The 26,771-nt window shown below is 40.4% G+C and overlaps 5 protein-coding genes and 2 pseudogenes across 5 annotated transcripts; all 7 read left to right on the top strand.

Moving 5' to 3' along the window:
• The first annotated feature begins 1,546 nt into the window (after nt 1–1,546).
• On the top strand, nt 1,547–3,613 carry LOC144634605 (uncharacterized). The gene has a single exon (XM_078493620.1). It carries the CDS (start codon nt 1,579–1,581, stop codon nt 2,851–2,853), a length of 1,275 nt encoding a protein of 424 aa, XP_078349746.1. The 5' UTR covers nt 1,547–1,578; the 3' UTR covers nt 2,854–3,613.
• A 1,934-nt stretch (nt 3,614–5,547) lies between these two features.
• Nucleotides 5,548–7,699, top strand: LOC144637003 (uncharacterized; annotated as a pseudogene).
• Nucleotides 7,700–10,555: 2,856 nt separating this feature from the next.
• LOC144634731 (uncharacterized) lies at nt 10,556–12,622 on the top strand (annotated as a pseudogene).
• Nucleotides 12,623–14,109: 1,487 nt separating this feature from the next.
• Nucleotides 14,110–16,612, top strand: LOC144634617 (uncharacterized). The gene is made up of 2 exons (XM_078493632.1): nt 14,110–14,701; nt 15,262–16,612. The coding sequence occupies exons 1-2, from the start codon at nt 14,279–14,281 to the stop codon at nt 15,994–15,996; spliced, it is 1,158 nt and encodes a 385-aa protein (XP_078349758.1). The 5' UTR covers nt 14,110–14,278; the 3' UTR covers nt 15,997–16,612.
• A 769-nt stretch (nt 16,613–17,381) lies between these two features.
• LOC144634618 (uncharacterized) lies at nt 17,382–21,096 on the top strand. Its single transcript, XM_078493633.1, has one exon. It carries the CDS (start codon nt 17,785–17,787, stop codon nt 18,931–18,933), a length of 1,149 nt encoding a protein of 382 aa, XP_078349759.1. The 5' UTR covers nt 17,382–17,784; the 3' UTR covers nt 18,934–21,096.
• Nucleotides 21,097–22,130: 1,034 nt separating this feature from the next.
• Nucleotides 22,131–23,666, top strand: LOC144637002 (uncharacterized). The gene is made up of 2 exons (XM_078496182.1): nt 22,131–22,998; nt 23,071–23,666. The coding sequence occupies exons 1-2, from the start codon at nt 22,131–22,133 to the stop codon at nt 23,664–23,666; spliced, it is 1,464 nt and encodes a 487-aa protein (XP_078352308.1).
• Nucleotides 23,667–24,783: 1,117 nt separating this feature from the next.
• On the top strand, nt 24,784–25,672 carry LOC144637001 (uncharacterized). The gene is made up of 2 exons (XM_078496181.1): nt 24,784–24,990; nt 25,265–25,672. Exons 1-2 carry the CDS (start codon nt 24,784–24,786, stop codon nt 25,670–25,672), a joined length of 615 nt encoding a protein of 204 aa, XP_078352307.1.
• The last annotated feature ends 1,099 nt before the right edge of the window (nt 25,673–26,771 follow it).

Here is a 26,771-nt window from a genome sequence, read left to right as displayed (position 1 = left end):
AAATGAGGCTCTGAAGTCGCCAAAGATAAATACGTAAATTTCATAGTACTGGAATTATTCATGCAAACAACGTAATCTGAAGTGCCAGTAGAAACAGTTTGACAATTTCTAGCTCTGTTTATGTAGATTAAGCACATGTGGCAAAATGGTGACTTTACTAGTGGGCAAAATAAAGGCTACAAAAGTTTTTAATTCTGTCGATACTCAAGCGGCTTCCTTCAATTATGACAAATTGGTCCAAGCGAAATTCTAAAAGGTCAAGTTTCTTTTTTCGACATGAATGCTGTCTTGCATAAAATCAAGTTTTAAAATAGTATAGCTTTGACAGATATTGACAAACGGAATGAAATGATTTATTTTTAATCGTTGTTGTCCTCAGCGTCGCTGTCACGGTTGCTTGAAGTCCCTAAATATGTTGTGTAGCGAACACGATAGCGTGACTGTATTTGCCATATTACAACAAAAGTATAACACTGTTATAGCTTATACACGGGGAGTATATATCCCCCAAGCAATACCACAGCCCACATTAACAAAGTGTCGTATTGTAATACAGTACGGACACAACGGCAGACTATTATCGAAACTGCTGACTCAATGTTGATTTAAAACGAATAATTTGCAAATGAGATGACAACATTACTATGGCTGAATACTTCGAAATATTGGACCAGCAATAAACATTCTGATTGGCTGAATTACGTTATTGGCCCTCAAAGCTGTCAAAACAAGATGATTAAGTATATCAATGATGCAAGGTGTTCAGAGCTATTTCTGCTGCATGTAACAGGAAAAAGTTTTTAAATTTAGCACTTTCATATGCATTTTGCCTGTTAGAATAGATAGTAAAACATATAACAAGGCCGGCTTTGACTTCGACAATACAGTACTTAACTCTAGCGAACAGATCGTCGTAGTAGTATATCCAAGGATATCAAGTTTTGGGTAGCAAACGTGATAGCGTGACTGTAATGCTTCAAACTACAATCTGCAACATCATGAAATAATTAATGAATCGTGTGGCGTGTAATCACGCTGCGAAGAAAAGCACTGTCAGCTCTTTCATCAGTTATAGATGTTCCGATAGAAAATAAAGACGAACCATCAAGCTGAAGAATACTTGCAATTGTATAACACTATTTTATTTCATCTGAAATTAAATGATATAACAATACTCTACCTACAATGTAGCTAGCTCAATTGATCAATAAACAAAACTAAAGTAATTGAAATAGACGCTTTTTTTACAGCGCGGTTATAAGTTCTAATAACTTCTTGTTTTATATTATTGACCAATTACAATCTGAAACATCATCTCAAACATCATCTCGTCAAATGATAACATTTTCCGGTCCGGCCTCCTTCATTTTACTCCATCTGCTGTGCTTTCCAGCATAAGTTCATGTTTTAATCCTGCATTCTAACGTGCATTTCCCGGCGATTAGGCTTTCACTCCTTCCCTTGGGCTATAGAATGGCACCTTTTGTGACTTGTCTGCTTATCTGTCTGCTGATAAAGGATTTTACTGCTTATACCATGGCCAAGAACGAAACAAAGTCCCCTGCTGTTAGTCAGCGTATGAATGTTACTTCTGTTTTACTCGTCGACAACTCTGTAGGAAGCCAAGCGAATGAGTTACCCAAAAACGAAACCAGGCCACCTAATGTTAGTCAACGTACCACCTCCGATGGTTTAAATATCACTTATGTTTTACTCGCCAATAACCTTGTCCCAGCTCAAGTCGAAGATACCAATCTTGTGTCAGGGAAAGCGAAGTGGTTCCTACAGAAGGCAATTGCCCGCCGAGATTTTAATGCTCGCATCGATTCCCCCCATTTCGACGATATCCCCTATGAAATGATTCCCGTCCTGGGATCAGAAGAGAATATTTATTCAATTCGTGGAACTGATTGCGGATTGTTTTCCGCCGTTCTGACAGCCTACAACAACCACTGGAAACTACGAACTTCCCCCGATGACTGGTGGTTCAGTGTTATCAAACGAGTCGCCAGCGCCATCGACAGAAACGCGAAGAAAGAGTCCGTTCGCAACATGTTTGTTGATCACGAGGAAAAGAAAACCATCGAGGTGATTGTGTCCGACACAAGCATCTACACCGTCAACTACAGCTGGTTCTTTGATCAAATGGCAAAGGGAATACAAAAGAACGTCAAAGTACCTGAGTTCGTGGATGGCATGACGGCGGATTTCAGCACCACAACTGCAGTGCAGAAAATCGTTTCGCAGATCACATTGATGTATTCAGTTCAAGAGTATTTTGGCTATAAGCTAACTTTATGTGGAATCCCTGCAGTGGAGATGCTAGGCACTGAGGAGGACTGGAACAAGTTAAAATCCAAACTGAATGTACTGCAAACACTGCTTGAACCCATAGAGAACGATCTTGGTTTGGAATCGGAGTGGTGGAGTCTAGTGGAAAACGTCTTCAGCGAGTTACTGGCTACCTACCAGGGGAGACCCGATAGGGAATGGTGGAGTCATATTATGAGCTACAAAGATGCTTTCGCGTCAGGTGATTCCTCAGGGTACAGGGGCTGGATTACCGAGTTCCTAGAGGGGAAAAAAGACGTGATGGAAATCAGTGACATGACTTCTGGTCTTGTCAATGTTCCACTTACCATTGAAGGTACTTGTGTGAAGGACAATGCCACACTTGTAGCAGGAATGATGGGTTTTACTATTCACACTGACGACTCCCCAGAAGTGTCTGTACAGCCATTCCATGGCTGGTCTCTTCTACTGTCTAAATACTCGCCATTTCGCAAGCTAGCTCCCGAAGACATATTCAAACAACGTAATCTGAAGTGCCCGAAATCTGACTGTACTAAATAGCAATAGAAAGCTCTCAGTTCTGCCGATTCTCAGGAGGCTGCCGTTCAATTATAAGAAAATGGTTAACGCCAAATTCGAAAAGGTCAGACATGAACGCTGTCTAACATAATATCCAGTTTTGAAATAGCTCTGACAATGATAGACACACAGAGTGATTTCAGATTATCGCGCAAGATTCGTAGGTAAAATAATTCATATTTTAATCGACGCTGTCCTCAGCGTCGCTGTCATGGTCGCTTGAAGTCCCTAAATATTATGTGTAGCGAACACGATATCGTGACTTTCGGAGACTTTATTTGCCATATTGCTACAAAACTATAGCTTCTACATGGGGAGCCCGGGGGGGTACTCCCTATAATGGCCTATACGGGGAGGCTCCGCCCGAAAGGGGTACTTTTTCAAGGCTTCAGGTATATAAAAGGGTAGGGATTTCACGAGTTTAGGCATATGAAAGGGTATGGAAATCTGTCACTTAGGTATTAAAAAGTGCCTTTAATTAAAATATTTCGAACAGACGCAATTTATGGCTGTATTATTTAAATTTATTAAGCGCTACATAAAAATGACAAGAAAACGTCCTGTTTTAAGTCCACGCCACGTCTTTTAGGTATATGAAAAGGGTACCTTTTTTCAGTTAAAGGTATACGAAAGGGGTACAATTTCTGTCAAAATGGTATATAAAAGGGTAAGGGGTTAGAACTCGGGGCGGAGCCTCCCCGTATAAAACTTTTTTGAGTACCCCCCCCCCCTTCCCGGGATGGGGAGTATCCCTTAAGCAATACCACAGCTCACAAATACTGAGTTTAAGTCCGTTTTAGTTTTTAGTATTTTTAGTAGGTACACCAGCTTTTTATAGCGGTAGGCTTATGTCGAAATTGCTGACTCATTGATATTAAGAAACGAATAATCTGCAAATGAGTTGCCGTCTATGCTTAAATACTTCGAAATAGTGGACCGGCAAAAAACATTCTGATTGGCTGAGTTTAGATATTGGTCCTCTAAGCTATCAAAACAACGTGATTAATTATATTAATCACGCAAGGTGTTTCCAGATATTTTTAGTGCGTGTAACAGGAAGTTGTTTAGAAGAATTTGCACATGCATATATGCATCATGTACTACTGTTAAATTACCTTTATTTAGACACGTATATCTATTCACGTATAGGTAATATATTAGAGCTATAAGGTTGCGGGGCCGTGTATTTCCGATCGAATTGGAATTTGGAAGTGTTAGTTTTTGTGGATGGAGGAAAACCGGAGAACCCGGTGAAAAGCCCTCGGAGCAAAACAAACTTAACCCACATATGACGCCGAGTCAGGGAATCAAACCCGGGCCACATTGGTGGGAGGCGAGCGCTCTCACCACTGAGCCATCCTTGCTCCCCTATAAGGCCGGCTTTGACTTCGACAGTACAGTACCAGAGTCTAGCTGACAGATCGTCGAACTACACCAAAGAATATCACGTTCTGTGTAGCAAACGTTATAGCGTGACTGTCTGTCTCCGGTAGCTATCGTGGTAGGCTTGATTTTCTACCTTACCGTACCCAAATTCGCAAGTAGCCAATCAGAAGCGCGATCTACTGTCCTGATATCCTACGATATCAAGTCACTGACCTGATATGCCACGATACCATGCCCACTTTCAAGTTAAGTAGTGTTACTGTGCGATGAAAAGAAAAGAGGTTTTACCAATAAGTTTATTGGTAAAAGAGGCATTAAGTTTAGCTGTTGTTTACCGCGGTCGTAAAAGGAATAAAAACTTTCCCGCCAAACCCGGCTAAACTTGTGCGCGCTCCCCAGTTGCGCGATGTTTGCCGAAGAGTACTGAAACATACAGACTAAAGTCGAAGTTCGTAATGTTCTCGTTAAATTTTGATTATGAAAATGTAGAGAATAACGAGTCAAAAAAAAATTCAAAAGAGGAACTTGATAAAAGTGTCAAAGACACAAAAATGCTTCTCGCGGGCCACACGGGGAGACGCGTGACAGATTTCATCAACTTAACTACTAAAATTTCACTGGATTTTTTGTCCAATTCGGGCCGGTAAATACCTAATCGAACCTTTTTGGTACGCTTCGGCGGCATATCTGGCTCGTCTGGTCTCGCCATGGGTACTGCGTCTCGCCAAAATACGAACCATGGCTCGACCAAATTCGCCTGATATGCCGCCAAAGCGTACCAAAAAGGTACGATTAGGTATAATTAGTACTGTTTATTGATTTTACTCCTTGTACAATGGCCATGAATACAACCATGTTGCCTGCTATGAGTCAGCTTATCACAGCCGATGGGTTAAAAGTCAATTCTGTTTCACTCGCCGATGACCTCGTTCCTTCTAAGCTCGAAGATAGCAAATCCTTTGCATTGCTTCGTGCTAACCAAGCGAAAGAGTAACTCATGAAATTTTGGTACAGTTTGGCGTCTGACAGAGCCAGTCAACGTAGACGAATTTTCGCTTGTTGTTGCGGCGGAGTAAAACGGAGAAGTGACACTCCAAAAAAATCATTGCCGCCCTGTGATCAACGGAGACTATTTATTCACCTACAGATTGCAGATTGTTGTCCGCCGTCCTGACAGCCTACAACAACCACTGGAAACTACGGACCTCGCCAGATGACTGGTGTTTCTGTGTTATCAATCAAGTCACCGGCGCCATCAATAAAAACAGGAAGAAAAAGGCCGTTCGCAAGATGTCTGTTCATCATGAGGGAAGGAAAACAATCGAGAGGGTCTGGATGGGGGAGTACAAATGTCAGTTGTCAGTTAAAATTTTGGCCATTTGTCAGTTGTCAGTTAATTAACTGTTAATAATTAACCATGTAGCTTGATTATTTCTTTTTTAACCCAAAATTTCGCTAAAACGCCGTTGTTGCATGGTACTTAATTACTTATTACTTGTCTTATTTTACTTTTGTCTTCTTTTATGTACAACCTTGTCAAAGCAATTAAATTTATTTTGTAACTACTCAGCTCGTTTAGTTTGTTTCTATTCTGGGTTGGTTTTTTGCCTATTTTAGTTAATTTATGTTATGCTGTAATTAATTATCTATTTAATTTGGCAAAATAAAATGGTTGTTGTTGATGTTGTTGTTGTGATTGGCACATTTTTCGCATTCTGATCGTTCTTGGTGGAAAAAGAAATTTTTAACTTCCTGTTTTGAGCTGCTCTATTATATGTTGGGTTCACACTACACACTAAGTCTGTCTTAGCCTAAGTCAAACCAAGTCATCCTAAGTCCGCTTATTTAATAAGCGTTCAGACATATACCTGAAGAAGAATTCTTTCCATGCAAAACCGTCATCATAAGCGATAAAAATTATCGCTAATGATGACATATCGTATCGTCTTAAATTTCGCGAGGTAGTCACGATCCATTTTAGCGACGAAATTGAGATCAAAATGAGACCGAGAAGCCGAAAAATCGCTGTTATTGCGACTGTTGTCTGTTTATTAAATTAACAACATGAGGCAAACATGAGGCATTCGAGATTCAGACAAAAAGACAAAATGACAAAAGCATCTATACCGTCGACTACAGCTGGTTCTTTGATCAAATAGCGAAGGGAATACAAGAGAACGTCAAAGTACCTGAGTTCATGAATGGAATAACGGCGGATTTCAGCACCACAACTGCAGCGGAGAAAATCGTTTCGCAGATCACATTGATGTATTCAGTTCAAGAGTATTTCGACTTTAAGATGACAACTCGCTGCAGAATCCCTGCAGTGGAGATGCTAGGCACTGAAGAGGACTGGAGCACTGGAGAACGATCGTGGTTTGGAATCGGAGTGGTGGAATCTAGTGGAAAAAGTGTTCAGCAAGTTACTGGCTACTTACCAGGGGAGACCAGATAGAGAATGGTGGAGTCATATTAAGAGCTACAAACGTCCTTTTGCGTCATGTGGAACCTCAGGGTACAGGGGCTGGATTACTGAGTTCCTGGAGGGAGAAAAAGGCCCCACGGAAATCCGTGACATGACAGCTGGTCTTGTCACTGTCCCACTCACCATTAAAGACCCTGTAAGTAAGCTTAAAAGTCTTATATGAACTATGCCTTATTCATTCAAACAACGTAATCTGAAGTGCCAAAAGAAACAGTTGGACGATTTCTAGCTTTATTTATTGGTTATGTAGATTATGTAGCGGCCAACTACGCTGGGCCAGGCCAATAACTCGTATTCATTCAGGTTAACACACATTTAATATCAAATTGAGACGTAAGACAAACGTTAGTCGTACGTCTTCCTTCCGAGACTTTTACTTCAACAGAATAACTTTGATATGGAACAGATTACCTTAAAATATCAAAGATTCCGACACTATAAGCTCTTTTAAAAGTAAACTTAAGTCAAATTTCTTTTACTAGACTTTTAAATGTTTTTGATGGTGACAATTTTCGTTCTTTTAAATTAATTTGTCCTAAGTGTCGCCGTGTTAATATTTTCTCTGTCTGTACTTGTTTTAAAAGTTGATTAGCATATTTCAGATTGTATTTGTGTTATTTAGATTTATTTGATTTGTAGTTTAGTCGCGTCAGGGAAGGGTTTATCGGGATATTTTTTAGGGGGCTGGGTGTGGGTGTTTTAACCAAGTAGGGGACTTCTGTCCTATTGTTAAGCACCTGTACTTGTACGAATCCTTAAATAAATAAATCTCAACGTCTGAAATGACTGAAAGGACTGAAAGATTCGCTGCAACAAGAAAACGATACGCTAGCTTACAAACCTTGCGTACAATATAGAAATACAAGCAAAACAACCAAGCGAAAGCTATACTTACAAGTTATTGTGCTTACATTCCGACGATCGCGGTACAAACTTAGAAATCCGTTCGCTCACATGGCGAGAAGAAAGGCGCCTACATATTCTATTTCATGTAGCGAATACGAAATGGAACTTACAGATTAAGCACATACAGCAGAATAGTGACTGTACTAGTTGGCAAAATAAAGACAACAAAAGCATTGAATTCTGTCGATCTTCAAGACACTGCCGTTCAATTACGACAAATTGTTAAAAGGATAAGTTCCTTTTTTCGACGTTTTTGCTTGTTTACAAGCTAAAAACGTAGAATAGGGGTTAGTGGACAAAATTTGGAACCACATATTTGTAAACTCTCAAGGGACTTTTTTAATTTATCAAGGGACTGTTTTTATTTCTCAAGGGATTACTTTCCGCTGTGGGTGATCACTTGCGATCTCGTGAAAAAAACGTGACTTGTCACATTTACAAACGTTATATAACAATTTTAAAAGTGACATGTCAGCTTTCTTATCTCAACGCACGTGTGTCTGAAAGGCGATCTATAAAAAGCGTGGATCACTCGCCGTTTCTGGGAAACCTATCACAAAGCACTCGTTTTAAGACACACTCGATAAAATATCACTCGTTTAACGATTTGCTTTTTACCACTCGTTATTGATGGAGTTCAATTCGAGTTTCGTTTCTTAATCGAGTCTCGTTTCCAAAATCGAGTCTCGTTTCTTAAATCGAGGCTCGTTTCTAAATCGAGTCTCGTTTCTTAAATCGAGGCTCGTTTCTAAATCGAGTATCGTTTCCCAAAGCGTCGCACAAACAATGGATTGCGTAACTAAAACACGAATAAATAATCACTAGCACTTACATCGTTTAAAAATTACAAACGTCAAAAATAAACCATACCAAAAAACTCGCTCTTTTCAAAGATATTATTGAAGTTAAAACAAATGCAAGAGATGGGGGCTTCTTTTAGCTTAGGAGCGGTTAAAAATTAGGCCAAATTTGGTCGCTACATGTAAGCGCAACTCTATTTCGTCATCAGCCTAGGTCGTTAGGGACGTGACCTCGCGTTGACAGGGAATGACAGCAATGTTGCATGAATCGGCTTTACAACATGCGATCGTATCTACGCAGTTCGAGTGGAATTTCAGTCAAAGACAGCAAAATTCTTTCGTATTTCATCTTCAAATATAATTCGAAAGCATTCACTGTATATATGGCTTTTGTTTAATCCTGGATCTTGATATCCAACCCTCGCAGAGCCTTGACAAAACGCAGCTTGAGTATAACGATTTGTTTACGACCCAATTATATGCGCAATGTTTTCTCCGACAGTAGTCGGAAATATCCGTATTTTTTTTCGTGCTTTTTCGTGGAGCAATCGTAACGATACGACCTTCAACACATTGAACAGCGGTCTACCCGGCTATAACAATTCAAATATGGCGTCGCAAAAACAAAGCGTCGAACGCATATTTTGCTGTTTCATTTGCTAATTTCGCTGCCGTAATCGACTGCCTCGAAAGGTCCTTGCAATTTTAAAGTATAGAATTGTCAGATCTCGGTGAAATTTGCACTGTTTATTTGTGTAATGTTAAGGAATATGTGTATAAATACCCGGCGCGGACGAGCCATTTTTGACAAAATTATATGGCTGCATTTCCTCCGCGAAGATAGGAAATTGTTAAACTAAACTACAAAGAAACTGTAATGTTAAGTTCGAAGAACAATGCACAGGATAAACCTTCGACCCCAGGGGGGGTACTCTGGCTTGTAAGTGACGGGAATGATCGAAGGATTTTTTTGGGTTTGAAATTTTCGATTCGGGGATTTTTTTGGGTTGGAGAATTTGGCAAGTATTTTTTGGGTGACTTGATTAAAATAGGGGATTTTTTGGGTATTAAAAACGAACTAAAGTGCCTTGACGGGGCCTTGGCGTATTTATGGTATGATGAATAAACACACAACAGCGTTCAATTTTTTATGATTTTCTTTGTGTTATATTATTGCCCCTCCTGGCAATTTAGGTGTAATTTGACAAGGGATTTTTGTGGGGGTTATTTTTGGTCCAGGGATTTTTTGGGGTAATGTCGGAAGACTAAGGGATTTTTTTGGGTCATGAGTTTTGCCTCCATTCGATCATCCCCGTCATTTACAGGCCGGAGTACCCCCCCCCCCCCCCCCCTGGGCCTTCGACTCATACTTCATGCAAAAACGTCGATATCTCGAAGAGACTTTGATTCGAATTATCGCTGCTTTATATAATAGGTCTTCTCACAACTTGCAAAGCATTCATCGGCATGGTAGTAAGCGGATACCTCTAAGGAGCATGAGCCGGTCATCTCATTCTGAACTTGCCAAAGCAATTGTGGGAGGGTTCGGTTTCTTTGTTATAGCAGTTAAACACGTTTTCTCAGTTGTATCTTTACTGAGTGTGGAAAATTTCTTAGGAAAAATTCTTGTTGTTAACATGTGGTGTTTGTTCTGCAATCAAACCACGACGGAAATTATGGTAAAATGTCTAAATTTGTTTTCATGCCGTTTTATGCCGAATGACATGGATAATAAAATAGGATGGAAACGGAAGAACAGTTTAAAAAACCTATTAAGCCAGCTATTACAGAGATAAAGCCAAAACTAAAAAAAAGATATAAAGAAACTATTAAAAACATTATTTGTATGTTACCCGTATAGATGTCATAGATAAACCTACTTAAAGTCGTTCGCCTTTCGTTTCCCGTTTGTTAAAATCCAGATAATTGAATGATCCCCGGATACTAAAAGTGTTTTAGTAACGAATTTATTAATGAAAAGAAGCCAAACAGACCAAACATAATTGCGAATTAAACGCATTCAGTTGAAAAGGAAACCATTCTGAAGAAACATTACAAATGATTATAAGCATTTATACCCACGATATTTTTTACGGACCAGTGCATGTACATGTAGTTTGTACGAAAATCTTTCAACGAAATATTTAATTATTGTAAGCCGGTAATCCAGATTACAAGAGAGCTCATTGTGGGCCACTTTAAGCTGTCAGAGCATGACTGATGTATCAGCACGTGCAAACAGGAAGTTGTTTAGTAGCAAGGGCTCAAATAACCGCCTTTCGTGAATATTCCCTCACTCTACATTATCTACACCCGGAAGCTCTTGTGGTGTGTTTGGTTTTCTTACTCCTTACACGATGGAAGCTATCGAAACCAAGTCAAGTCCAATCAGCCAGCGAACGAAGGCCAATGGATTGAAAATTAATTCTGTCGTGCTTGCGAATAGCCTCCTTCCTTCTAAATTTGAAGATAGTGAGCTTGTACAAAGCAAAGCGAAGGAGTTGCTCAAAGCCGAGTTCTATTTCCCTACAGAAATGACTGCCGCCTTGGAATCAACGGAGAACATCTATTCGCTTGGAAATTGCGGATTGTTTTCTGCAGTTGTGACAGCCTACAACTACCACTGGAAACTACGAACTTCCCCAGAACACCCCTCTGTAACAGACCTGGTGAAACTCGACCTGGTGGGTTATTTTGCCCTCCCTGGTGGAAATTTGTCCTCCCTGTTCCCTGGTGATTATCTGAAAAATCCCTGGTCAATTTTATTTCTCCCCGGTGAGGAATTTTGTTTACCTGGGCAGGAAAATATCAACCAAAATCTCTATAAACAGAAGAAAACGACGCGCGGCAAAAATATACATGATTTAATAATTGACTATAACTTGATGTAAATATAGCAAAAAGTAATTGTTAACTTTGTTCTATTGTTTTTGTCGCTTGTTCTGCTGTCATGCAGGTCACTAAAGAGACAAAACAGATATGTTTCCTTTTCTGTATGTAATACGAGCTTGTGAATGATTCAGAGCGAATTGAACAGCGCGCGCGGCTCAGAATTGTGCACGATTACCCCGCTAAGTGTGTAAGTGTATTGCATACAAAAAGTAAGTAATCAACCTGGTGGATTTTTGACTTCCCTGGTCGATTTTGTGTTGAAAACCTGGTGGAAAATCAGGTGTCACCAGGTCTGTTACAGAGGGGTGTCCCAGATGACTGGTGGTTTTGTGTTATCAAACGAGTCGCTTGCGCTATCGACAAAAACGCGAAGAAAGAGTCCGTTCGCAAGATGTTTGTTGTTCATGAGGGAAAGAAAACCATCAACGTGGCAGTGCCTGGCCAAAGTATCTACACAGTCAACTACAGCTGGTTCTTTCATCAAATAGCGAAGGGAACACAAAAGAACGTCAAAGTGCCCGAGTTCGATCGTGGATGGAATGATGGCGGATTTCAGTACCACAACTGCAGTGCAGAAAATCGTATCCCAGATTACATTGATGTATTCAGTTCGAAAGTATTTTCACTTTAAGATGAAGACTCGCTGCGGAATCCCAGCAGTGGAGATGCTAGGCACTGAGGACGACTGGAGCAAACTAAAATCCAAACTGAAGGTACTGCGAACACTGCTTGAACCCATAGAGAATGATCTCGGTTTGACATCAGAGTGGTGGAATCTAGTGGAGAAAGTGTTCAGCAAGTTACTGGCTACTTACCAGGGGAGACCAGATAGGGAATGGTGGAGTCATATTATGAGCTACAAACGTCGTTTCGCGTCAGGTGATTCCTCAGGGTACAGGGGCTGGATTACCGAGTTCCTAGAGGGGAAAAAAGACTTGATGGAAATCCGTGACATGACTTCTGGTCTTGTCAATGTTCCGCTCACCATTGAAGACCTCGTGTCTGGTGTGACGGACACTGCCAAGCTTGTCGCAGGAATGCTGGGTTTTACGCTCCACACTGACGACACTTCAGATTCAGTGTCTGTACAGCCATTCCAAGGCTGGTCTCTTTTGCTGTCTAATGACTCGCCATTTCTCAAGAAAACTCCGTAGACTGGAATTATTCATACATACAACATAATCTGAGGTGCCAGAAGAAACAGTTAAACAATTCCTAGCTTTGTTTATGTAAATTAAGCGGCATACGACAAAATAGTGGCTGTACTAGTTGGCAGAATAAAGGCAACAAAAGCTTTCACTATTCTGCCGATACTCAAGAGGCTGCTTTCAATTATCACGAATTGATTCAAGCGAAATTCAAAAAAGTTTTTTTTCGACATGAGCGCTGTGTTACATAATATCCAGGTTTGAAATAGCTCTGACAATGATAGATAAACAGAATGGATCTAGATTATCGAGAAAGATTCGTAGGTAAAATAACTCAGTTTTAATCGAAGTTGTCCTCAGCGTTGCTGTCCTGGTTGCTTGAAGTCTCTAAATATTATGTGTAGCGAACACGATAACGTGACTTTATTTGCCATATTACTACCATATTATAGCTTCTATAAGAAGAGTATCCCTCAAGTAATACCACAGCCCACATACACTGAGTTTAAGTTCTTTTTAGTTTTTAGTAGGTACACCAGCTTTCTATATATAGCGGTAGGCTTATGTCGAAATTGCTCACTCATTGATAATTAGAAACGAATAATCTGCAAATCAGTTGCCGCCTGGCAATAAAACATTCTAATTGGCTGAATTAAATTATTGGTCCTCTAATCTGTCGAAACAAGATATTTCATCACCCAAGGAGATTCAAGCTATTACTTCCGCGTGTAACAGGAAGAAGTTCAGCAGAGAGCTAGAGGGCCCAAATATTTACTTTCAAGTGCATCACGTACTACTGTTCGCTAGCAAAACATATGTTAAGGCCGGCTTTGACTTTAGACAATACAGTACTTAACTATAGCGAACAGATCGTCGCAGATATTTCTTCCGCGTTTAACAGGAAGTAGTTTCAGTTTAGAGGTAAAGGTCCAAATATTCACATCAAGTGCATCACGTATTACCGTTTTTTAGCAAAACATATGTTAAGGCCGGCTTTGACTTTAGACATTTCAGTTCTTAACTATAGCAAACAGATCACCGTACTATATCTAAGGAAATCAAGTTTTGGGTAGCAAACGTGATAGCGACATAAGATAATTAATGAATCACGTTCGGTATAATCACGCTGCGACGGAAAACACTGTCAGGTCTTTCATCAGTTTATGACAACTTTCTCCTGTAAAGTTTTGTGTGGGTATAAGTGTTCCCATAGAAAATAAAGACGAACCAGCAAACTGAAAAATACTCGCAATGGCCGCTTCTTTTATTCGATTTGAAATTAAATGACATAACAATAATCTGCTATCTTGAATTAGAATTTTGTCGCTGCGATCAGTCGCAGGAATTCAACCCAGTTTGAATTCGCGATCGTGCGACTGGTAGCAGCGCCAAAATGAGCGAAAGCAGGTTGACGTAGCGTGTGCAGACTTATGTATTTTTGCCATAGTTAATTAGAAAACTAGTTCATATTCCCACTATTCCAAATAAAATTCGCTGTGTGTCAAGCGCCTTGTCACAGCGGCTTGTCGCAGAAACCTGTCGACTAGTCACGTCCCGACCTAATACGTGGTTAAAATTTATGTCGTAATATTTATTATTAGACACTGTAACAAGACAATAAGACGTCCGTGTTTGGACGTCTAAAAAGTCCTTAAAGCGTTTTGAGCAGCAGTGAACCTTTTTAATACTCTGGACCCTGGACTCTGGAAGACCTCGAACTAAGCTGACTTTCTTCATTATCTGTCCCCGGTAGCTTCCGTGGTGTGTTTTGTTTTCTTGTTCCTCACACGATGGGCAACAACGAAACGAAGCCGCCTTATGTCAGTCAGCGAACGACGGCCGATGGATTGAAAATCAATTGTGTCGTGCTCGCCAAAAAACTCGTTCCTTCGAAGTTTGAAGACAGCAGGCTTGTACAAAGCCAAGCCAAAGAATTGCTCAACGAGTACGCGCAAGAAAGAGAAAACATAAAACAGAGCAGATTCGATCGTCCAAATGAAATGATAGCCGCCTTGGGGTCAACGGAGAACGTTTATTCGTTTGGAGATTACGGATTGTTTTCTGCCGTTCTGACAGCCTACAACCACCACTGGAAACTACGAACCTCACCAGATGACTGGTGGTTCTGTGTTATCAGACGAGTCGCCTCTGCCATCGACAGAAACGCGAAGAAAGAGTCCGTCCGCAAGATGTTTGTTGATCACGAGGGAAAGGTTAGCTTTTAATTTATAAATTATATGAGCCTTTTCATTAAGTGTTATCGTTATAATATTTAGAATTTTTCCCAACAGGGCGCGCTGTTATTGGCTTGTTCGAGGTCACATGACATTGTAGAATTAAAAAGGCTGTTTTCCGCTAAAAGTTTCCCTTTTCCAGGGAAAAGCCCTGGGAACGAGGTTGAAAGTTTCCCAAACTGTTTCCCGCCAAAATCTCTGACGTCAGAGGGTAACATTACAATGTTGCCCACAAATGTTGACCAACGAGCTATATAATAAAACACTTAATGACTGATCCCTCAGGAAAGCAGTTAATTTTGTTTCCCTTTTCGCCTCGGGAAACATTTAGATTCTCAGGAAACAAAATTAGCTGTTTCCTTTGGAAACAGTCATTCATTAGTGTACAATGTCACTGTGTTTTTAAAATTTAATAATTTCGTAAGGTTAATCTTACGTAATTTTTTTTAAATTTTTATTAATGCTGTATCTGTTTATTTTAATATCATCATCATCATCATCAATTATTAATGTTATTAATATTAAAATTGTTATTATAGAAAACCATCAATGTGGTAGTACCTGAGAGAAGTATCTATAACGTTGACTACACCTGGTTCTTTGATCAAATAGCGAAGGGAATACAAGAGAACGTCAAAGTACCTGAGTTTGTGGATGGAATGACGGCGGATTTCAGCACCACAACTGCAGTGCAGAAAATCGTTTCGCAGATCACATTGATGTCTTCAGTTCAAGAGTATTTCAAATTTAAGATGACGACTCGCTGCGGAATCCCTGCAGTGGAGATGCTAGGCACTGAGGACGACTGGAGCAAACTAAAATCCAAACTGAAGGTACTGCGAACACTGCTTGAACCCATAGAGAACGATCTTGGTTTGGAATTGGAGTGGTGGAATCTAGTGGAAAAAGTGTTTAGCAAGTTACTGGATACTTACCAGGGGATACCTGATAGAAAATGGTGGAGTCATATTATGAGCTACAAAGAAGCTTTCAAGTCAGGTGATGACTCAGGGTACAGGGGCTGGATTACCGAGTTCCTCGAGGGAATGAAAGACCTCATGCAAATCAATCAAATGTCAACTGGTCTTGTCACTGTTCCACTCACCATTGAAGATCCCATCTCTTGCGTGGAGGATGAAGCCAAGCTTGTAGCAGGAATGCTGGGATTTACTATCCACACTGACGACACTTCAGATTCAGTGTCTGTACAGCCATTCCAAGGCTGGTCTCTTTTGCTGTCTAAAGACTCGCCATTTCTTAAGAAAACTCCGTAGACTTACTGGAATTATTCATACAAACAACGTAATCTGAAGTTGCCAGAAGAAACAGTTGAACAATTCCTAGCTTTGTTTATGTAGATTAAGCACATGCATACGACAAAATAGTGGCTGTACTAGTTGGCAAAAGAAAGGCAACAAGAGCTTTCAATTCTGTCGATACTCAAGAGGCTGCTTTCAATTATGACAAAAACTAAAAAAAGGTCAACTTTCTTTTTCGACATGAACGCTGTCTTACATTATATCCAGTTCTGAAATAGCTCTAACCATTATAGATAAACAGAATGGATCTAGATTATCGCGCAAGATTCGAAGGTAAAGTAATTCATATTTTAATGAACGTTGTCCTCAGCGTCGCTGTCATGGTTGCTTGAAGTCCCTAAATATTATGTGTAGCGAACACAACAGCGTGACTTTCAGAGACTAATTACTAAAAGCTATAGCTTCTACATGGGGAGTATCCCTCAAGCAATACCACAGCCCACACATACTAAGTTTAAGTTCTTTTTAGTTTTTAGTTTTTAGTAGGTACACCAGCTTTCTATATATAGCGGTAGGCTTATGTCGAAATTGCTGACTCATTGATAATTAGAAACGAATAATTTGCAAGTGAGTTGCCGTCTATGCTTTAATTCGAAATATTGGACCGGCAAAAAACATTCTCATTGGCTGAGTTAAGGTATTGGTCTTCTAAGCTGTCAAAACAAGACATTTCATCACGCGAAGCGTTTCTAGCTACTACTTCCTGTTACACGCGGAAGTAGTTTAGCATGCAGAGAGCTAGAGGGCCCAAATATTTACTTTCAAGTGCATCACGTACGCAAACTAAGACCTACTTTGACTTCGGACAGTACAGTACTTAACTCTAGCGAACAGATCGTCGTAGATATTTCTTCCACGTTTAATTAACAGGAAGTAGTTTCAGTTTAGTGGTAAAGGTCCAAATATTCACATTAAGTGCATCACGTACTACCGTTTTCTAGCAAGACATATGTTAAGGCCGGCTTTGACTTTAGACATTACAGTACTTAACTATATCGAACAGATCACCAACTACATCTAAGGATTTCAAGTTTTGTTTAGCAAACGTGATAGCGTGGCAAAAGTCTGCGACATAAAGATAATTAATGAATCACGTGCCGTATAATCGCGCTGCGACGGGAAACACTGTCAGGTCTTTCATCAGATCATGACAACTTTCTCCTGTAAAGTTTAGTGTTGCTATAAGTGTTCCCATAGAAAATTAAGACGAACCAGCAAACTGAAAAATACTCGCAACGGTAAAACACTTCTTTCATTCGATCTGAAATTAAATGCTACTCTCTTGAATTAGAATTTTGTCGCTGCGATCAGTCGCAGGAATTCAACCCAGTTTGAATTCGTGCGACTGGTAGCAGCGACAAAATGAGCGAAAGCAGGTTGACGCAGCGTGTGTAGACTTAGTTCATATTCCCACTATTCCAAATAAAATTCGCTGTGTGTCAAGCGCCTTGTGACAGCGGCTTGAAGCAGTACACACGACTTGTCGCAGAAACCTGTCGACTAGTCACGTCCCGACCTTATACGTGGTTAAATTTTATGTCGTAATATTTATTATTAGATACTGTAACATGACCAATAAGACATCCGTGTTTGGACGTCTAAAAAGTCTAAAAAGTCCTCAAAGCGTTTTAAGCAGCAGTGAATGCCTTAAATACTCTCGACGACCTCGAACTGAGCTGACTTTCTTGATTATCTGTCCCCGGTAGCTTCCGTGGTGTGTTTTGTTTTCTTGCTCCTCACACGATGGGCAACAACGAAACCAAGCCGCCTCTTATCAGTCAGCGCATGACGGCCGATGGATTGAAAATCACTTGTGTCGTGCTCGCCAAAAAACTCGTCCCTTCTAAGTTTGAAGACAGCAAGCTTGTACAAAGCCAAGCGAAGGAATTGCTCAACGAGTACGCGCAAGAAAGAGAAAACATAAAACAGAGCAGATTCGATCGTCCTAATGAAATGATAGCCGCCTTGGGGTCAACTGAGAACATTTATTCGCTTCGAGATTGCGGATTGTTTTCTGCCGTTCTGACAGCCTACAACAACCACTGGAAACTACGAACCTCGCCAGATGACTGGTGGTTCAGTGTTATCAAACGAGTCGCTTGCGCCATCGAAAAAAACGCGAAGAAAGAGTCAGTTCGCAAGATGTTTGTTGATCACGAAGAAAAGAAAACCATCGAGGTGATTGTGCCCAACACAAGCATCTACACAGTCGACTACAGCTGGTTCTTTGATCAAATAGCAACAGGAATACAAGATAACGTCAAAGTACCTGAGTTCGTGGATGGAATGACGGCGGATTTCAGCACCACAACTGCAGTACAGAAAATCGTTTCGCAGATCACATTGATGCATGCAGTTCAAGAGTATTTCGACTTTAGGATGGGGACTCTCTGTGGAATCCCTGCAGTGGAGATGCTAGGCACTGAGGACGACTGGAGCAAATTAAATTCCAAACTGAAGGTACTGCGAACACTGCTTGAACCCATAGAGAATGATCTTGGTTTGACGTCGGAGTGGTGGAATCTAGTGGAAAACGTCTTCAGCAAGTTACTGGCTACTTACCAGGGGATACCAGATAGAAAATGGTGGAGTCATATTATGAGCTATAAACGTGCTTGGGAGTCAGGTGGAACCTCAGGGTACAGGGGCTGGATTACCGAGTTCCTGGAAGGAGAGAAAAGTCCCACGGAAATCTATAACATGACGACTGGTCTTGTCACTGTTCCACTCATCATTGAAGATCGCGTGTCTAGGATAAAGGATGATGCCAAGCTTGTCGCAGGAATGCTGGGTTTCACTGTCCACACTGACGACACTTCAGATTCAGTGTCTGTACAGCCATTCCAAGGCTGGTCTCTTCTGCTGTCTAAAGACTCCCCATTTTGCAAGTAAGCTCCTGAAGACTCATTAACAGCTGGACAGATTGTTCAAATAGGGCAGAATAGTGATTACAGTCAACTCTCTCTTAATGGATACCTATAAGACGGACACCTCCATAAGACGGACACCTGGTGTTGGTCCCGTCCCTGCCGTTCTTCAGCCATTTTACTGTAACTAAACTCACTAAAAAGACGACGGACACCTCTCTAAGATGGACAGTTGGAGCCGGTCCCAGGTGTCCATTTCAGAGAGAGTTGACTGTACACTAGTGAGCAAAACAAGGCAACAAAAACTTTAAACTGAATAAAGGAAATGGCTTGTGGGGCTACTGAAATAAGTTTTAAACAGGGAGGCTCCACCCGGAGATCTACCATGACCCCTTACCCTTATACCATCTTGATGGAAGCGGTACTCTTTTCCCTTTTCGTATGCCTTTCATTAGTCTTAATATAAATAAAACAACGTTTAAGGTCGCGCAGGACCCTTGAAATCATTATTTATGTATTTATTTAAAGAGCATGCACGAAATGCGACGACTGAAGCCGACAGCAAACGAAATATTCATGAGAATTGTTTTCTTAAAGTTCTTTGTACAAGTAATTACGAGTTATTGTTCTCAGCTTTGTGCCCCGTGCGCTGGAACAAAGCGAATTATCATAATTAGATTCATAGCTTTAAATTTAGCGCACGTTATTGTAAACATTGACTGGGAAGGTCTTCGGAAGCGTAAAAACTTGTAATTTTGTGTCCAAGTTTCTTCCGCCGATATAGAATTTCAGGAGTTGATTCGTTAGGAACATAAACTTGGTGTACGCTATTGTGTTCTGACAAGAGCGAATTTTGAAAAGTCCTTCTCAAAATGAAGACAGCACGTTTCAAAGTTAAGAGTTAACATTTTTACTACCTTTAGATATATTATCTTCTAGTACTTTTTGAAATCGAAAATTTCGTTCTTGTCAGAACATAAAAGAGGTTATGATTTATCTGTAGGTTATAAAATCATTTATTTCGGTGCGCTCTTCTAGCTGAAAACTTGGACACAAAATCGCATTATCTGCAGTTAAACTTTTAAGAGCTTGTAACATCACAGACAACGGTCATCTCTCAGTAAAAGGACAATCATTATGTAATTCCAGCATCCCCTTATATCCTTGATAATTTTTAGAGGAATCGTTGTTCAAAATGCAGCGAATTAAAGCATTACGAGATAGCACCTCGGCAAGAAATTTGGCTAATGAATATTAATGAGCAAGCGTCATGTGCGACCTTAATAAATTAAAATGATACAGCCATAAGGTGTGTCTGTTTGAAATATTTCAATTAAGGCCCTTTTCAATATCTAAAGGATAGATTTTGCTACCCTTTCTTAGACCTAAACTTGTGAAATCCCTACCCTTGTATATACCTGAAGCCTGAAAAAGGTACCCCTTATGGGAGGAGCCTCCCCGCATAGGCCATTTAATAGTACCCCCTTTCCCCCATGTGGCGAATCTAGACTCTGGTTTTATTTTGAAATTTAGTTGCTAATTGAATGTTTGTTTGTCCATTTTGTTTGTTACTGTAGAAAAGCTAATCTGATGTTTTGTATCAACAATTGTTGCAACTTTTTTTGTTAACATAAAGCTCTGCATCTTGTTGCAGTTTTGGCATAGCTTTGAATCGATAGAAAGCTACATTGAATGACCACACTCACACAGAAAGATACGGATTGATAACAATAACAAAATTCTTGAATCTGATTGGTTCTTAGTACACCCTATTTTTCATAAAATTGGAGCGCATGTAGCTCAAGTGTCCAATTACATGGTGACCAGTAACAAATATCGCATGCTCTCACTCCTTATTTCGTTCTTTATTGTGGCTGAATACAAAATCAGCTAACCGTAAACAGGCTAACCGGAGTGTATAGTAGGCTAAGTGAACTTTTCACTCGGTTAGCCTAAATAGCACTTCGGTTAGCCTGTTTAGGGATAGCCCTTGTAAAAATTTTGTGGCTGCGATCGCGCTGCAATGGCCGTGATTTGTTGCCATTGGGACGCAATCATGTGCGACGCGATTGTAAGTGAGCGCGATTGCACTGCGATAACCGCGATCCCGGCGCGATTGATTATTACCATGTTGTGATTTGGGGGGGGGCGGTTACGAGCTTTCAATAATGGTAATTAAGGCAACACAATATATTTCTTTAAGTCTGCATTCTGCAAAGTTCAGACCAGGCTCTTAGCTAGCCAGGTGGGAGTCCAGGAGTCCTATGGACGGCCACTTTTCACTGTATACAGACGTTTTTTGAGCAAATTTGGAAATCTTTTGATACCTTTGCACTCGTAACTGCAGAAAAACACCTTGCATGCTCCTTTAGGCTCTCCTATGGGGACAAAGTCCTATCCCATGGGGTCACCACCTTATCGCGGTGGGATGGTTTGTGTGTCTCAGTGACCCTTAGAGCTATATCGGCTGGAGTCTTGTACTCCTGGCAGGGTCACCCATGCCGAACAGGTCGAAGGGTAGAGACCAGACGAAGTGTGACCTCCCTGGTCCTCCAGGTTGGGTGTTGGGCTGGGGGTTGATAACCACTCCTGTAAAAAACAAATTTATTACAGAAACGGATGACATTCAAATTACTACCAACATCGGTGAAGCGACGAGGGCCCATAGTAGCAGAATGACGCATTTGGGTCAAAGCCGAAATGAAACCCAAAGGCCGATAGCTTCGATCGTGAATCCGAAGCTCGAAACCAGGATAGGAAATTGGAACGTTAGAACAATGTTTGAGACCGGAAAAGCTGGCCAAGTAGCAAGAGAGATGGAAAGATATAAGCTGGATATTCTGGGTATTAGCGAATGCAGGTGGAGAGGAAGCGGAAAATCAAAACTTAGCACAGGGCAGGTAATAATTTACAGCGGTGGTGAAGAGATTCATCAAGGAGGCGTGGCAATTATGATGTCCCAGCAAGCGGCTAAATGCCTTATGGAGTGGACACCCGAAAGTAGTAGGATCATCAGGGCAAGGTTCTATTCAAAGTATAGGAAACTGACATTGATACATGTATACTCCCCGACCAATGACGCGTGCGTGGAGAGCAAAGATGAATTCTACGAGCAACTAGAAAGTACGGTACAAAAATGCAACAGAATTACACGACATCCTGATTATTACTGGAGACCTTAATGCTACAGTAGGGAAAGGATCAACTGAAGAAAGAGAAGTGATGGGACAACATGACACAGGAGTCAGGGATGAAAATGGTGAAAGGCTGTGTGAGTTCTGTGAGATGAACGGGTTAGTCATTACAGGAACGATTTTCCCCCATAAGGAAATTCATAAAGCAACATGGACATCACCAAACGGCAGAACTAAAAACCAGATAGACCACACAATGATTGCTAAGGAATATAGATCATCAGTCATGAACACTGTAGTTCGGCGAGGTGCAGACGTGGGAAGTGACCACTATCTAGTGGAGACTAGGCTTAAGCTGAAGTTAAAGAGAAGCCCAAGGGAAAAGGAAGGTCGAACAAGATTTGACATGCAAAAACTGGCAGATGAAGAAATACGCAACAAATCCAACATTGAGGTCAGAAACAGATTCCAGGTCCTAGAAGGATTGGAAGAAGAAGAAAATGCCGATCAAAAGAACAACAGAATGGAGAACATCTATGTTGCAACTGCTAAAGAGGTACTGGGCACAGCCAAGAGGTCAAGTAAACCTTGGTTATGTGGAGGAACGTGGAAGAAAGTAGAAGAAAGGAGACAACTGAAGCTCGAAAGTACACGTTCAGAAAGAGTCAAACAAAGAATAAGGGAGCAGTATAAGGGAAAGGACCGGGAAGTGAAAAGGAGTGCACGTGAAGGCAAGAGGCGCTGGTTGAATGAGATGGCAGGCAATGCTGAGAGAGCGGCAGAAAATGGAAGAACTGGGGAATTACATCGAATAGTGAAGACCTTGACGGGTGAGAAGAAAGGAGCGAGTACAGCAGTAAACGATAAAAACGGAAGACCGACAAATGAGGGGAGTGAAAGACTGAAGATCTGGAAAGAACACTTTGAGGCAGTACTCAACAAAGAACCACCTGAAAGTCCTATTTAGCCCCATGAATTGGAAAGAAGGCAAAATGACATAGAATTTGACACTGGACCATTTCAACCAGCCGAAGTGAAAAGAGCTATAAAATCAACGAAAAATGGGAAGGCAGCTGGACTTGATAACGTAGTAGCAGAACTCCTGAAAACAGATCTAGATGAGAGAACAAAGGAGCTGACAAAGCTGTTTAACAAGGTGAAGGAAAAGGGCGTAGTACCAAAAAGCTGGAATAGAGGATTGATAGTAAAGTTACCCAAGAAGGGGGACCTACGCGAGTGTACGAATTGGAGGGGCATTACGCTGTTACCAGTTATCAGTAAGATCTTTGGAAGAGTGTTGATAAGTAGAATCAAAAATGGTGTTGACAACATCCTGAGGAAGGAACAAGCAGGCTTTCGAGAGAACAGAAGTACCATTGATCAGATCTTTGCTCTCAGGAACATACTGGAACAAGTCAACGAATGGAGCGCAATTCTGTACACCCATTTCATAGACTTTGAGAAAGCATTCGATTCTGTACATAGAGAAAGTCTGTGGAACATCATGTCAATGTACGGAATCCCAGAAGAGCTTATCGCATTGGTGAAGGCGATGTACAACAACTTCGAATGCGCAGTCTTGGATGAGGGTGGAACAACAGAATGGTTTCAAGTTCAGGAGTGAGGCCCGGTATTGCAGAATAGACAGTTTATATCTCTGAGGTATAAAGTGTATAATTATACAACAATATATGTCTATTGCTGTATATTTATACACTCTTAACACGAGCTATCTATTCTGTATATTCTGCACAAGTTTTTTTACACTTTAGACGTCTATTAGATGTCTAATGTCAAACCTGTATAAAGTGTATATTCTCAATCTTAACCAAATATCTCCATGTCTATTCTGTATAAAGTGTATAAAGTGTATAATTATACACTTTAAATGTCTATTAGATGTCTAATGTCAAACCTGTATAAAGTGTATATTCTCAATCTTAACCTTACATCTCCATGTCTATTCTGTCAATTGTGTAGAAAGTGTATAATTATACACTTTAGATGTCTATTAGATGTCTAAAGTCAAAAGTGTATAGTGTTATTTTTCAAAAAACGAAGTATATCAGTATACACTTTATACACTTTTGACATTAGACGTATAATAGACGTCTAGAGTGTATAATTATACACTTTATACACAATTGACAGAATAGACACGAGGATATTGAGTCAAGTCCGAAAATAATATACACTTTAGACATCTACTATGTTTCTAAAGTCAAAAGTGTATATTCTCGGACTTGACTCAATATCCTTGTGTCTATTCTGTCTATTGTGTATAAAGTGTATAATTATACACTTTAGACGTCTATTATACGTCTAAAGTCAAAAGCTTCTACAACATACCTAAGGGTATAAAGTGTATATTCTCAGACTTGACTCTATATCCTCGTGTCTATTCTGTCTATTGTGTATAAAGTGTATAATTATACACTTTAGACGTCTATTATACGTCTAAAGGCAAAAGTGTATAAAGTGTATATTCTCGGTCTTGACTCTATATCCTCGTGTCTATTCTGTCTATTGTGTATAAAGTGTATAATTATACACTTTAGACGTCTATTTACGTCTAAAGTCAAAAGTGTATACAGAGTGTATGTAATGGTAATTTCGAGAATAGACACCAACGTAAATTTATACACAATATATAACATTGTAAATTGACATTTGTCTAATCTGTATATTCTGCAATACCGCGGCTTAGTGAAGTCCAGTCAGGAGTAAAGCAAGGATGCGTCATGTCTGGTTTCCTATTTCTACTTGCAATTGACTGGGTCATGAGCAGGTCTACGGAAGGTAGAAGAACTGGTATACGATGGAAGTTCACCTCGGTCTTAGAAGACCTGGACTTTGCAGACGACATCGCTTTGTTGTCGTCCAGGTACATCGACATAAGAGATAAGACCAGCAGGCTAGTCGATGAAGCTGCAAGAGTCGGTCTTAAGGTCAATGCAAGAAGTCAAAAGTCATGCGAGTGAATGCCAGAAACGACCAACGACTAGAGATTAATGTTGAGCAGGTAGATGAGGTGGAAGAATTTGTGTACTTAGGTGCATTGGTGGACAAAGAAGGCGGTACAACCAAGGACATAGGCTAAGTAAAGCTAGACAGGCTTTCTATAGGATGCGAAGATTATGGGACACCAGTGAGATTGGAAGGAAGACGAAGGTACAATTGTTTAAAACAATTGTTAGGTCAGTTTTGATGTATTGATGTGAGGCTTGGAAACTTACGAAAACAGAAGCAAAGAAGCTGGACGGTTTCAAATACAAGTGCATGAAGAGGATTCTAAGAATAAGGTGGCCTCAGACCATATCCCACCAACAAATCCAGGAGAATACAGGAGTGAACAGAACGAGCGATGAGATCAGACGCCGAAGATGGAACTGGATTGGTCATACAATGAGGAAAGGCAGAGAGGAACATTGTGTCACAGCTTTGGAGTGGAGGCCAGAAGGGAGAAGAAGACCGGGTCGACCGAAAACAACATGGAGGAGGATGGTTGAAGATGAAAGGCAAACAGCTGGGTGGCAGTCATGGGCGAATGTCAGAGCCCTTGCAGCAAATCGTAGTGGGTGGAAAGAGAATGCCAAAGCCTTATGTGCTTTATGGCATGGAGAGATATAGAGATAGAGATGGGGACAAAGTCAGGCCTTATAAAAATTTTGGACTCCCACTTTTAAAATCGTGGCTAAAAGCCTGGTTCAGACACCACATTTTTTTTTTCATCCAGACCCTCGTGATAACTACCAGCTTGTGCTCAGTTTAGGCACCACCACATATGACAGTAACCAATAACAGTAAACAGTAATTTTATTTTCATCAGATTTTTTTTTTACAGATCCTTAGTAGCTCAAAGGTAGCCAAGCTATTCTAGGCAAGCCACTACTGTAATATATGTTGTGATCAATTAGCTCCAAGAGAAAAAAAAATACAAAAAATGAAAACTAAGTAAATAAGTGGAAATAAAATAAAAAATACTGCATCTTTTAAAGACCCCATTTCTAACAAGCCAGGACTTCTTGAGAAGATGCAATCACTAAGGATGGCCGCCCAGTTTTAAATTAGTCCATAAAGTTAGTTTGGGCAGCCATTTTCTGTAAAAAATTACCAATGAAGTTGTTGTTGTCGTTCATAATCGAATATGGCTCCTCATGATGACCGAACTTGAATTTTGTAAATAATCCCTGACCAAACCTAGTCAATTTATGAAAAAGAATAAACATGTTTTATGGGAGCTATCTGTTCTTTTTACCTGAGTTCTTGGGTGTTATTGCACTAGAGCTTTGAAGTCCAAGTTGGACCTGCAAGGTAAAAACACATCCAAAACACAGGGAACTCTTAATCAATTACTGGTGCTAAGTAGCTTATTTATTCTAATATAAAAAGAAATGAATATTTTATTAAACCTATGTGCCTGTGTCTTTCCTTGGCCGTTATGGAAGGAATTTACACCAAGAACATGGCGAAGGTGGGTTTTCCGTGTGATTTCAAAATACAATAGCTTCATGCATTAATTAGTTATTCTTCCTGATTGGGAGTTTTGTGTACCTATTATTTTTATCACACAGAGAAACCATCTTCACTATGGTGCAAACCCCCTTCCCTTCATTTTGTTTTATTGAATTAGCTAAAAAAAGCTATTTATAAAGTGCCAGGGTTTCTTCTGTCCAAAACGTTGCGACAATCTGTTTGTTGACCTGATGACAAAATATGTTCAAGTGAG

This window comes from Oculina patagonica, chromosome 13 (assembly GCF_052425735.1).
Source record: "Oculina patagonica isolate OP01 chromosome 13, crgOcupat, whole genome shotgun sequence".
In the NCBI taxonomy this organism is placed as follows: domain Eukaryota; kingdom Metazoa; phylum Cnidaria; class Anthozoa; order Scleractinia; family Oculinidae; genus Oculina; species Oculina patagonica.
The sequence above is the reverse complement of the archived record's forward strand: the minus strand, read 5'-3'. Positions and strand labels throughout refer to the sequence as shown.

Coding starts and splice junctions, on each gene's coding strand:
- LOC144634605 (XM_078493620.1), top strand. CDS start 1,579: ATGAATGTTACTTCTGTTTTACTCGTCGACAACTCTGTAGGAAGCCAA.
- LOC144634617 (XM_078493632.1), top strand. CDS start 14,279: ATGGGCAACAACGAAACGAAGCCGCCTTATGTCAGTCAGCGAACGACG. Junction 14,702..15,261: donor TTGTTGATCACGAGGGAAAG/GTTAGCTTTTAA, acceptor TTGTTATTATAG/AAAACCATCAATGTGGTAGT.
- LOC144634618 (XM_078493633.1), top strand. CDS start 17,785: ATGGGCAACAACGAAACCAAGCCGCCTCTTATCAGTCAGCGCATGACG.
- LOC144637002 (XM_078496182.1), top strand. CDS start 22,131: ATGGGACAACATGACACAGGAGTCAGGGATGAAAATGGTGAAAGGCTG. Junction 22,999..23,070: donor CAACAAAGAACCACCTGAAA/GTCCTATTTAGC, acceptor CATTTCAACCAG/CCGAAGTGAAAAGAGCTATA.
- LOC144637001 (XM_078496181.1), top strand. CDS start 24,784: ATGTCTGGTTTCCTATTTCTACTTGCAATTGACTGGGTCATGAGCAGG. Junction 24,991..25,264: donor CTGCAAGAGTCGGTCTTAAG/GTCAATGCAAGA, acceptor TATTGATGTGAG/GCTTGGAAACTTACGAAAAC.